Here is a 12,745-nt window from a genome sequence, read left to right on the forward strand (position 1 = left end):
TTTAGAAAAATACATTCACATAATTTCAGATAACAAACATATAATTCAAACTAAGATTAAAAAAACAAAAACAAAACAAATGACCATCAGTTTTATTCTATTTGCCCATGACTCATTTTTGGTATGACATTAAAGCACTGAGGATACTTTCATTGAAACATTCATTCCAATTGATGGGATTATGTCATAAATCCAAAGAAAAGTATTACTCGTCCACTTGTATGAAGACATGCAATGCACAGATAGATGCACATGGTGTGAGTTGGTTGTGAGGCTGAAATGTGCTATTATGGTCATGTATGACAGCGAGGAATTAGGCTCCTGTTGTGAAAAGCACTGGACACACTTGACAAATGGGCTCCACATTCTCTTGTCTTTCTCTCAACTGACACCCAACAAATGTGCCAGTGACGGCTGCGGCGGTGGTGGTAAATCTCTGAAGCTGCAATGTCACAGCCTGCACGCCAACCAAGAGTTACGACTGAGCTTACTTTCAGTGTTATTCACAAAACAAAAGTAAAAGGCACTAGTGTCCAAAACATTATGACGCCATGCAAAAAGAGACTATTACAATCCCTTTATAGAAAAATATCATTAATGTTTACTGACATTTGGATAGACACATTAAAATGAAACAGGATATAGTATAGCATCATCACATCTAGTTAACATACTATGAGTTGCAGCATTATAAACAACATTCGACGAACATGTCAACCAACAACGTGACCTTTAGATCTTCATTCATAGCTTGATCTCACAGGTTGACGATGAGGCTTGAAATTTGAGTCATTACTGAAGTAGTGTGCATTTGTTGAGGTGTGTCAGGCATGACAAACCCTCCAACATGAAGGCTGTTTGAAACATGTTACATTGTAATGTCATCATGGTAGTGCAAATGCCAAAACAGATCAATGCCATTGTGTATTTTAAGAAGCAGAAAGGCACATTTGTCTTAACTCTAGTCCAACACTCCTAGTTCATTTGGTATGATTTAAAGCACAATAACAGGGTTTTGCAGTGACTTGAGAGATATTCAGAAAATGTAACGTGATTACTGAAGGACACTTTTTCCCAAATCAGCAGCTTTGTGTGTTTAATGACCTATTCTCTGTATGTGTGTGGCAGTCCTTTCGTAAAGCTGTCGCTGTTTATCTGACTGTTTTCACAGAGGCTCTCTCCCTCTTTCCCCTACTGAATGACCTTTTTGGTTTGACCCACATGACGCATTTAGTTTGGAGGAACATCCTGGTCACATGACTCGAGGCATTCCAGCACCTGCTCCTACAGATCAAATCCACTCAACAGGAAGTAGCAGGTGTTGTCTATAAAAATGCACATTTAGACATGGCTCGAACACATACAGCGACTTCTTCTGTTAGCATGTAACAGTCGTTATGTTTCATCTTTTAAACGGGGCTTTTAAAACATGTCATAGACTTTTATTTTTTTTATCATAAACTGATAATGCTCACCCACAGGGCTCCCCTCTGACAATAGAGTGCATTGTAAAAGTCAAATGAACACAAATAATTTAACATTTAGAGGAAATGAATGGTAAAAAAAACACAAACACACACGCACACAAAAGTAAAAAGATTCACCATATCACTGCTTGGGGGGGCATGAGTGCTTCTGCGAGAGGAGAGAGGTTAAAGGTCAGCCATGTCCTCCTCCATCTGCACTGTCTGTAGTTTGGCTAGCTCCTTCCCCTCCACAGCCTCCATCTCCCCACACATCGCCCGCACCATCTCACTCACGCCTCCTGAGCCCGTGCCGTCCACCTTGTTCTCTACAAGGTTCATGTAGTTGTTGTTCATGCAGGGGCCCATCAGATGCGAGGAGGGCCCCCGGACTTCGTGGCCCCTGAGATACTCTGCAGGCTGGAGGTGGTGGCTGCCGGGGTCTGTTTGAGCCATCAGGGGCGTGCTGACAGTGAGGGTGGTGTAGACCTCTGGCTCAGGGCTGGACGAGTTGACAGCGGAGACCTCGGTGGTCAAGGCGGGACCTTGGCTGGAAGGAACCTCTTCTGAGTTGGGGGTAGTGTAGCTGAGCTGACCGCTGGGGTCCAGGTGGAGCCCGTGGTGGTATGAGGAGTACACGCCTCCCTCCAGAGGCTCCTTCTTGATGGCCTGCTGGCCGGTGTTGCTCATGCTGTAGAGGACAGTGCTGTGGTGCAGGGATGTCATGGTCAGCTTGTCCTGCTGCCGGAACGAGTCGTCACTGGAGGAACTCACTGCTACATTATTCAGAGGCATGGTACCTGTGGTAATACAACAATGGATCAATACATACAGTCCCTCTACCTCCACATTAGATCCTATTCCCATTGCTGGTTCCCCTTCTCATTCCTCACAGTATTATACGTTTCATTTACAGCAGGCCTTGGCCCTGAAATTGCTGTTGTGTGTCTCACACACTTTGTGCTCTTTCCCTGTGGTGCCCCCTGGAGAACGAGTGCAAGAGCCTGCCAGGACTCAACAGCAAGCTGCAATTTTCTGTTTTTCCTTATTATTCATCCTGGTGTAGATTCTCTGCTTTATGTCAAAGTTAAGTGCTGTACTGGCTTATTCCCTGTTAGTGCGCTTCATGGCCTCTGATTGTCTGAAACATATTTCCCCTCCTCCCTGCTCTGCAGATCAAGAGTGCAATGATGATGAGTGATGGTGACTTCAGAGCTTGTTTTTATTCATCTCTGGGGGTTTCAAAGGACCACCTTCTTCTCTGTGTGTGTGTGTCTGTGTGTGTGCGTGTGTGCGTGTGTGGCCCTACCCTGTTTCTTCTGCTCTATGTTATGTGTAGTATCGGCCCTTTGGGCTATGGCCCAAACACAGACAAGCCAAGAATAAAGCAGCTCAGATATATTGGGTGGACGTAGTAGAGGCCTGTTGACAAACCACCCGAGACACGTAGCATTGCACTGTAACATTTAAGGACAGCAAAGGGCACCACTGATATAAGGATATCAAATTTATATTTTGATATGAGAGTAGATTATGGATTTTGGTTATTCTAATATGTGATAGATCATAATGGAGTCTTTTCCTTGTCTTCAAGCTGCACTACATACTAGCATTACATTATGGCAAAGTGCAACTTTAATGGATTTAGGTGACTACTTTAAAAAGGGGAAATGAACATTGAATGCCTCGAAATCCTTAAGCATTATATCACTGTTTTAGACAATATCACCAAAGCTGTGAGTTCAATGAGTCATAACCAACTTATTTTGTCATTGGCGGCTATTTCTGCCTCAGTATATTTAAATACAACTTTGAAGTAAACATAACAAGGCTATTACAACCAAACAAGTATGTAAGTTTAAATAATGCTGTAGTTTTCTGAACCCACCTTGTTGTGTGACTGTTGAGGAAGATGAGCGGGAAGAGAGCTGCAGTGGAGGAAGACCTACGTTGCTGTTGAGTAATGAGCTGCCATCGCTGTCAGAGACCCCACTTGGTACCTGGACCAGACTGTAGCCACCCAGCTGCAGCGCACCTGACGAGGAGCTGAATGTGAGCACAGAGGAGCCTCCGTTCTGGGCAGCCATGGTGTGAACCCCCTCCAACTTCACCTCTGCTCCGTTCACACAACCTGAGTAGGAGGCATACTGGAGGGCAGAGTCCTCAGCAGAATTGCCCAGTCCCTTCTCCTGTCCTGTCTGCATCTGCATGTCCATGCCAGAGCTCCCCAGCAGCACCCCTCCAGACGGCCTCAGAGGGTTGAAGGCCAAGGGCTGGATGCCTAAATTGAGCCCGTTGAAGAGGATGTTTCCAGGTGTGTGGAGGTAAGATGAGCCACCATTGTGAAACACAGTGGATGAGGGGTTACTGGTCACTAGACTTCCATTGTAGAGACTGCCACTGCTGGATCCAGGGGGCAGTTTGATGTCCCCGATCTGTTGGATGACCACCCCACTGTCCAGAGGCCCTGTTTGAATTGGAAGGGTCCCATGGGGGATTACCCCATCTGAGGAGTTAGAGAGGGGTCGGGGAGACAACTCCTCATTGCCTTTGCTCGACTCATCCTCTGTGCTATGGTTTCCATCAGATTCACTGTGAAAAAAAGACAAATGGTGTGTCACAAAACAACAACAACAAAGGAATTATTTGTGGTAAACTATTGTTATAATTTAACTTCAAGCCCCCTTTTGAATAAAAACGTTAGCTAAGATTGGAAAATGTGCATGTTCCTGATATAGATATAAAGTAATTTCTCCTTTAGAGAACACACTCTAAAGCACTATTACAACTCAAATTCAACAAAATACAATTTGTATATTGGCATTTATTTTCTTTCCACCCACAACTTTCCAGAGTCACGTTTGTTGCTGTATTATTACACAGCTTTGAAGAGCAGGCTGTGTTTGTGAATGTGTAGCGCCCTTACCTCATGGAGAGCTACACTGACAACAACCAACCAACGTCAACAACCGTGCAACCATTTGGCGCAATAAATGCTGGTACGAAAAACTGCCAGCAGTGGTGGCTGTGACAAAACAAATGGCTGAGAGTATGTACTTGAATTTTCTTTCTCAATTTAAAATGGTGCTGCCATTTTAAATCCATATTGTTCTGTTTCCATGAAGTCCTAAAACGACATAAGTAGTTAGCTTATTAATGAACGAGCTCTTTTTTTTTCAAGATTGATCTAAACAGCTGCACCCCCTGCGCGCTCTCTCTCTCACACACACACACACACACACACACACACACACACACACACACACACACACACTCCGTCACTTCCAGGAAATAGTATAATTAGTTGCTACTAATATGACAGGATTTATTGAAAATATCCAGTTATAATTAATGTTGTTAATACACTGTTTCTAAATAATTTTAGGAGCGACTTAAATGTAATCTATAATGTTGTGTGCGTGTGTGTGTGTGAGAGAGAGAGAGAGAAAGAAAGAGAGAGAGAGAAAGAAAGAGAGAGAGAGAGAGAGAGAGAGAGAGAGAGGGGTCACCTCCACCAGGTGCGCGTCAGCTTTGTTCACAGAGAGAGACACATGAAAGAAGCTACATTTCTGTCTGTTTGTGTGGAGGATTATAAAATGAAACGCAGGAGCTGATGGGGGCTCTGATATCCTTTTTGATCTGAGAGGGGAAAAAAGTGACAATGAAAATGATTTATGTGCTGGGATGGGAACACGTGCACGCGCTACTGTGTTTATGTGTGTTCATCTTTAACACACACACACACACACACACACACACACACACACACACACACACACACACACACACACACACACACACTACAATCAGATAAGAATAACTTAAAGTAACGTGTTAATTGTTTCATCAAAGTTAGCAACTTCTCGAGTGTGACAGTCAAATCACTGAAGTGTAGAAGTTGCTATGTTATTTAGTTGCTTATGGTTTCCATGCCCCTTAGCACCAGTACACTTGAAACAGGATCTGAATGGCAACAGCTTCATATTTCAAAACAGCAAAAGCGTGCTCCAAACCCTTTTACGCACACTTTTTTTTGTTTCTTAATTATCAACCTTTCATGATTCATATTGTCACGTCTTATAAAGGAGTCCGACGGGACATTATGAAATACACTGAGTATTGTCAATGTCTGAGAGTGAATGGTTGTAAACTATAGGCGCCCTTCCACGAAAAAAAAGCTTTCTAGTACTTTATTAAAATGATTCTGGTTCTGTTTGAATGCGCCTTTAACGCACAGCAGACTCAGAAATATTTTCATCATTTGTTTTATATGAAGTTTGACTGAAATAGTCTATGGCTTGATCCTTTTGTTTCCTCACCTTTTTGATTGTGCCTCGGACGGGTTTCTGTCTCTCTGTCTCCTGTTTTTGAACCAGTTGCTGACCTGGGTCAAGGAGAGTCCTGTAATCTTGGCGAGATTTCTTTTCTCGGCAGGAGAGGGGTACCTATTCTGGTTATACAGATCCTTCAGCGCGTTTCGGGACCTCTCCTTGAAACAATACACAGTCTCCTCGCCGTCCCAGATAGTCCTGGGGAGAGGGTACTTTCTCCGGATCCGGTACTTGTCAACGGCGCCCAGGGGTCTCCCCCTCGCCTTCTCCGCCTCGGTGTACCGGGCCTTGTACCATAGATCTTGCAGAAAGGTGTGGTTGGACGGACTGAAACTGTGGTTCTCCAAAATACTGTACAACTCCTGATACCGAGCCTGGTGGTAAGCAACGAGGGCTTGGGCTTTCAGGATGCTTTCGTTGCCGCGTAGCAGGTCACTCTGTGGAAGGGACCACAGGAACCTGGCCAGCCGGTCCACATTACCTCCCTGCTGCAAAGCCTCGCAGACACACGCCACTTGCTCCGGGGAGAAAGCCAGAGAGGAAGCGGCGTTCACCAACAGCTCCGTGCGCACCGCGTCCGTGTTGCGCTCCATGGACAACTCCGCCGCGTCCAGCGCCACAAGCTTGATGCACTCCCGCTTATCCACCTCCTTCACATTTTCCCTCTTGATGTCATTTGCTGTTGTGACTTCTCCGGCAGAAGAAGAAGACATTTTTTTTGTTCAAGCCTTCCCTAGTAAAGTCACTCCTCCCAGATCGATCAGGTTACCTCCTCGCCATGCGAATACGATCGGATATCTGACAGCAGCTGTAAGTAGATATCTCTCTCCCCTTTTCCTTCCAACGTGACTTTTACTCTGCGGGGACTGGAGCTGGAAGGAGACACACTAGGGTCTATCTGCAGGAGAGACACGCTATTGGCCGCGGAGGGCCCCATAAGGGAGGAGCGAGCGCGATTCAGACACGAATGTTTGGTTTCCAGCTGTCAGTCATATAACTTACAGTAGGCTATATTCCCGTGGATCACCTGTGCAAGGTGAGTGCTTTTGGGATCGTGGGAACGGGATATCCTTGTTTTCTGTATTGTCAGAAGCTGGCATAGCTAAATGCGGAAACATCAAAGTGTTTTTATTCTCATATCGAGAAAAATAACCCTGGGACTATTGCCATTGTCCCAAAATGGGCCTACTCCACTCCAAAGGAAATATTCTAAATAACTTTCAGTACATATCCATAGTAGTTTAAGGTGCTATGTGATTGAGTTAATTTGTGAATATTGGCAGTTTGTCTGTCACAAGTCATTGACACATTGGGTCATGATCACAACACACAATTATCTCATAGCGTGTTAGGTCAAATCCCATACATAGATGTATAATATTTAGTAATGGCTAGGGAAAAAATTCTGCATTATTTCAAATTCAGAGTATTTCCTAGATGACATTGTGTGTGCTGTGATATTTCTGTCCTCCCAAAACTACATCTCTAAGTTTTATTTTCACCTTTCATATTTGTTAGACCCCAGAGCCAACCTATCTGTCTTCCATTAATATAATTTGAAATAACATGATTTAATATCTTAAAAAAATCACCTAAATCTGAAATCTGTAAAAGCATATACTAGTCTTACAGCATTATATTTATGCTGTCATAACATAACTTGAAAGCTGAGAAATTGCTCATTATTGTCTTGCAAATAATTATCAGTCTTATGTGGCACTGGCGTCTAACTTGGTGTCTGATCAATGACTGACATTTATAAGCCTACATAGTCAATAAATCAATATGACACATGGCTAGGCCTAGGCTTTTAGTGATTGTGATAGAATATGTTTTCAGAGCTATACCTTTGAAAAGAGCAACCTGTTAGTGTTACTCTTTATAACTATAATAGGCTATTATATTGTTTCTCTTATTTGAGACAATAAATCACATGATAGCCTATAGCCACCATCCATGGTGAATTATTATGAACACATTACATATTCAACTAGAAACTGCATGATGTCAGAAGCCCTGGGGAGTAACATCTGGAGAGGTTTTTGTTTTAATTATGTTCCAGTACAGACTTACATTAGATCATGGAATATATGGTGATCTATAGGGTAGCCTAATGCAGAGGAGGTGAAACCTATAATCAAAACAGCCATTTTCTACATTCTCTCTCTGAGTGGATAAGTGAAAATAAACCACTCAGCTTTTTACCTCATACCCCCAGGGACTCCTCAGGGACCCCTTGGTGCGCATGCACCACAGTGTGACCACCACTGTTGTAGAGGTTATCATTTAATAGGAACTTCTCTTATTCATGGCGTTTCCCATCGGACCGCTTTCTGTGTAACACAACGGTTCGCCGCCGGGAAAGTGACAGGAGAGCTGCTAGTTGTTGACACTTCTCTCGAGGTATTTTAATTATTATTTTGTGTTGCGCAGGCTGAAATGGACGACCAAGGGTGTCCGAGATGCAAAACAACCAAATACAGAAATCCGTCGCTGAAGTTGATGGTGAACGTCTGCGGCCACACGCTGTGAGTATTTATTACACAGTAACGTTATATCTCACAGCTGAACGAAAGTAGCTAGAGAGGGAAGCTTATTTCCCCCAGCTTTTGCACACCTAACTTACTAACATAAGAAACCCCTAAAGCAGGCGCATAAGTCTTATTTTTAAACTATTTCCACTTGTGTTTAGCTGTATAATACTCTCTTAAATCTTAACGGTTGGCCGACACCTCATGAGCTTTAAGCTACAGCTAACGGTTTAATGTGCTCTCTGATCATAGATAATGCGACAAGTATAACGTCGGAAAATGACTTCCTGTCGGTTATGAACCCCACATTCATATTGTTATTATAATATTAATATTGTTAAATATGCCTAGCGTTATCTCTTAGAAAGACTAAAGGTAACGTTAGCGTCAACAGGAGAGTTCACACAGTTTATAGGTGGTTTATGCTCCATCACAGCCTTAATAGTGCTGCATAATAACTGTCAATCTTGCCAGACTTTGTTTATAAACATTACAGACAGTTAGCTCTTATTAATAACACTGCATTGCTACATTGTTTGCACCTGACCTGCTTATTTGTACCCCTCTTTAAAAACTTGATGAAGGAGTGGTCAGTCCTTTGAAATAAGACTTTTAATGTAAAGTTCAACAAATTCAGGATGGCAGAGAGATGAGGAGTATACACTTTCTGTTTGTTTTGACCACATAATGAGTACAACATTATCCAGAGGTGGTAAAAAAGGGCCAACTTAAAGGACCAAAGACAGTCTAATCTACACAAGGACTGCGCTGCATGGTCACAGTATGACCAATGTATTTTTTTGTGCTAAACTGATGAATAATGTTCTCTCTTAAGATGTTTCTAATGGACCCTACCGACCTAAGGCAGGATCCATAAGGACCATCTTATGGAGATGGACAGAAGCCCAAGCAGAGACAGAAATCAGTCCCAGACCCATACCCTGTCCTAACCCAATCCATTAAAAATGCAACCTAGACATAAACGTTTCCACCTTCACACCTACCTTTAACCATCTCAAGACTGATCCCTAAACATAACTTTTAATATGTCATTTTTTACTTACTTACTAAAGCCCTGTGGTGGGATTCTACATTTAGCATAAAACACAAAATAGAAAATGGCCATCACAAGTTACCAGAGGCTAAAATATTAACTTATATTGAAAATTCTAATTAGATTAAATATTAAGTAAATTAAATTTACAATAACATTAAACAACGTAAGCAAGTCTTTGCTCTTGTCAACCTGTAATTGGCAAATATATGGTATTTTATGTTAAAAAAAATGACAAACAATTAATCACAAGTGGAAAAATTGAATTGCTTTATAAACTATTGTAATAAGTTTACTCTAATGCTATTTATTGTGACGCTGCAGTTTTTATTGTGCTTCATCCTCATGTCAGTACTCAGTAAAAACTTGTTTGCTGTGCATTTTCCTATATTTAACCTTGTCATCTGTTTAAAAACCTGGTCATTTAAATGATGGGGGCAAGTTTTCTATGAGCATCGTGCAATGACGGTGGTAGCCTGATGAGAGCATCTTTTCGACCCTGTCTGTTTATTGACTGTACCATCAGGAAGTGGCCGTGCTTTGTCATCAGGTCAGCGAGCTTATAACTCACCGCCTCTGTCTGGATGCAGGACTACACACAGAAAATTAAAATGATTCTGCAATGAAGCAATTTGGAGAGATGTCCTTCCAGCCCAGGTCACCTTGGATTCGTTCCTCAGAGCGGGTGCAACTGTGAATTAATGCACCTCTTGGAAACTGCTGTACTCTCAAACTGTATCAGTATTTACATCACTGGTGTTATTTGGTTTTTTGTTTGCGGCTGGGTTTCCCCAAGAGTTGATAAATATGGAGGCCTGTACTGTAGCGTGAGCAATGTGTTTCAATTTCACAGTTACTGATTTCCCATCTTGATGCAATCAACTATGTGGAAAAGTGAATAAGAAAGAAAGGGAAATATGAAAAATATGAAATTAGAAAAGCCAATGTGTACATGCACATACAGTATACAGTACCAAGTGCAATTCTTGGTTCCTCTCTAATTCTGAAGAGTGATGTACCTCCGTTTACATTTGTGGGAATAAATTCACAGAATAGAATTTGTCCTTTCTTAGTGTATATTATTACCATATCTTAAGTAAAGTATAACATAACCTTTAACATTCTGGGAAGTGAATGTGTCATCCTATCAAATTGCGGTATTTGAATTTAGGGCTTGTTTGTCCATATATCCCAAATGTTCTCCATTTTATAATCACCAAAAAATTGATACCTTTGAGTTTTGGGCTGGGTTCGACAAAACAAGCAATTTGAAGATGTCACTTTGGGCTCTGGGAAACTGTTATGGGTAACTTTTCTGTATTTTATGAATATGGGCTAAATGATTAAATCGATTTATTGAAAAAATAAATGAATACTGAACTTAATCATTAGCTGCAGCCCTGGTTGGACTCTCTGCACTTGTTCATTTATATAGATAACTGTAAGCCTCACTCTACCTGGGCCGTTCCAATCTGGGCTGACAAGGTGATGCAATGCATTATTGAGCTTCTCCACCTCTAGCATGCATCTAAATTTAAACCCCACCACAGCACATTTTGTATCGCTGTCACCAGGGGCATTTGATGTTATTTATTACCTTTGCACAATGACACCGGACCAATGTCCTTTGGCATTTGACACTAGTAGCCCTGCATACAGTGGTGATTACATGGGTCCACCCTCCATAGTGAGGTTGGGGATAGACACACCTCATTAAGTAGAAGCTAGTTTCCTGTACCTGGTAGTTGTATGTTCTAGGTAATTAGTGGGGAAAGTTTTTTTAGGCGTCCAGATTTCCAGAAGTAAAAGCTCTGTTCATTCATTAAGCTATAGATGCCTCCAAGACATGTATGGGCATAAAATACTTTTGGCTTAGTAATCAGTACAAACAACTGTGTACTTGAAAAATTAAAGGAATAAATCAACAATTTTAGAAATAAGGTATTTGCTTTCTTAACTATTAGCATTCTATTTGCTTTCTAAACTAACCATCTTATGGCTGTAGCTAACTACAGCCATAAGATGGTTGGTTTAGCATAAAGACTGGAAGTAGCGGAAAATGGCCAGTGTGGCTTTGTCTAAAGATAAAGAAATCTGCCTACCAGCACCTCTAACTAAATTGTAAATTGTTGGTTATTCCACTTGAGTTGCTACACGGATAAAAAAACAAACAACATATTACGTAATTAGTAAGCTTTAGTGGTGCTAGGAGGCAGATTTGTTTGACCTTTTGACAGAGCCAACTGCCTCCTCTTCTTTTCTTCTCTTTTAGCCAAACATAGTCATTTTTAAATGAAAACATAGTAGTGAACGTAGCCTTAGTTTCAGCAAGAATGCTAATAAGCATATTTCCCAGAATGCTGAACTATTTCTTTAAGACAGAAGTCAACTACAAGTTCCATAGGGCATTGTTGTAAAATAATTTAAACTTTTGTTGCCTTTGCTGTTTATAGAGAGCCTAACATCAGCCTTACCTCAGCTTCTGTTCCACAAACCGTTGGTTCTTGCCCATAGTATTGTTTCCTTTTTCATATCCCCGTTTTTATTTTAAAGAACATTGAAATTATTATTTACAAAACTGTTTAAAATTTACCGTGGAAAAACATTTTTGAAACCTGTATCTCTGCCCACTTTGCTTCTCTATGAAGCACACCAAATCTAAGCTTTATTTTTTTAAGAACACACAAGCCTACGCAAGCTTCCTGTGTAAGCAAGCATACAATATCCTGGGCCTCAGCATTTTTTGACTGTACTGCTGCAGGTATTGTAGGTCACAGGGCAGGACAGAGCATCTTAGCAGGTTTAAATTTGAGAAAAAGCCAACCCTGTCCCGAATAAGTCGTTGTTTGGTGAAGATCATGAGCCTTGTGGCAGAAACAAGTGAATCCAGCTCCTGTGAGTTTATAGGGCTGTTTTGTTTTTGCTCTTTCTTGCATAAGGAGGAAGCAGAGATGCAGGCAATGTCGCCAAGGGGTGGTGGTGGTGGGGAGGCCTCTTTGCTGAGCCAGGGCCCTGTTCACCCTCTTCTTACCACCCCCTTCTTTGACCTGCTGACAGCTGCAGATGGGAAAGATAGGAGCCTGGAGCTCTGAGCAGGACAGGTGAGAGAGGGAGGAGTCAGGAATACTCAGTCAGCGACAACAGCCCTGGGACACAGGGATGGCAAGCTGCTAGAGATCTGTCGGCTCACTTAAATGTCTGTTCAGTAAGCCAAGTAATACGGCGTAGCCTTGGCAAGAGATATCTGAGTCCTCTTTTGATTACAAATTGCAACAGGCACACAATCCGAAAGCTGTCACTTAGAGAAGGCACATTTCAGAAGAAAGATGGCAAATTGACTCTTAAAATCTCCTCCTTCCCTCTTAG

At 41.9% G+C, this 12,745-nt stretch overlaps 2 protein-coding genes across 2 annotated transcripts in view; one reads left to right on the top strand and one right to left on the bottom strand.

The window, feature by feature from the left end:
- Nucleotides 1-6,682, bottom strand: six4a (SIX homeobox 4a). The gene is made up of 3 exons (XM_028566626.1): nt 5,783-6,682; nt 3,352-4,055; nt 1-2,263 (listed from the first exon to the last, which is right to left on the bottom strand). The coding sequence occupies exons 1-3, from the start codon at nt 6,505-6,507 to the stop codon at nt 1,653-1,655; spliced, it is 2,040 nt and encodes a 679-aa protein (XP_028422427.1). The 5' UTR covers nt 6,508-6,682; the 3' UTR covers nt 1-1,652.
- Nucleotides 6,683-8,098: 1,416 nt separating this feature from the next.
- mnat1 (MNAT1 component of CDK activating kinase) overlaps nt 8,099-12,745 on the top strand; it is a 33,570-nt gene continuing 28,923 nt past the window's right edge. Inside the window, exon 1 of the mRNA XM_028566203.1 lies at nt 8,099-8,322. Coding sequence (XP_028422004.1) covers nt 8,234-8,322 — 89 coding nt within the window. The 5' untranslated portion in view covers nt 8,099-8,233. The remainder of the gene's footprint in view (nt 8,323-12,745) is intronic.

Source organism: Perca flavescens, chromosome 20 (genome assembly GCF_004354835.1).
Source record: "Perca flavescens isolate YP-PL-M2 chromosome 20, PFLA_1.0, whole genome shotgun sequence".
Taxonomy (NCBI): domain Eukaryota; kingdom Metazoa; phylum Chordata; class Actinopteri; order Perciformes; family Percidae; genus Perca; species Perca flavescens.

Coding starts and splice junctions, on each gene's coding strand:
- six4a (XM_028566626.1), bottom strand. CDS start 6,507: ATGTCTTCTTCTTCTGCCGGAGAAGTCACAACAGCAAATGACATCAAG. Junction 4,056..5,782: donor TCCGAGGCACAATCAAAAAG/GTGAGGAAACAA, acceptor TTTTTTTCACAG/TGAATCTGATGGAAACCATA. Junction 2,264..3,351: donor CTCAACAGTCACACAACAAG/GTGGGTTCAGAA, acceptor GTATTACCACAG/GTACCATGCCTCTGAATAAT.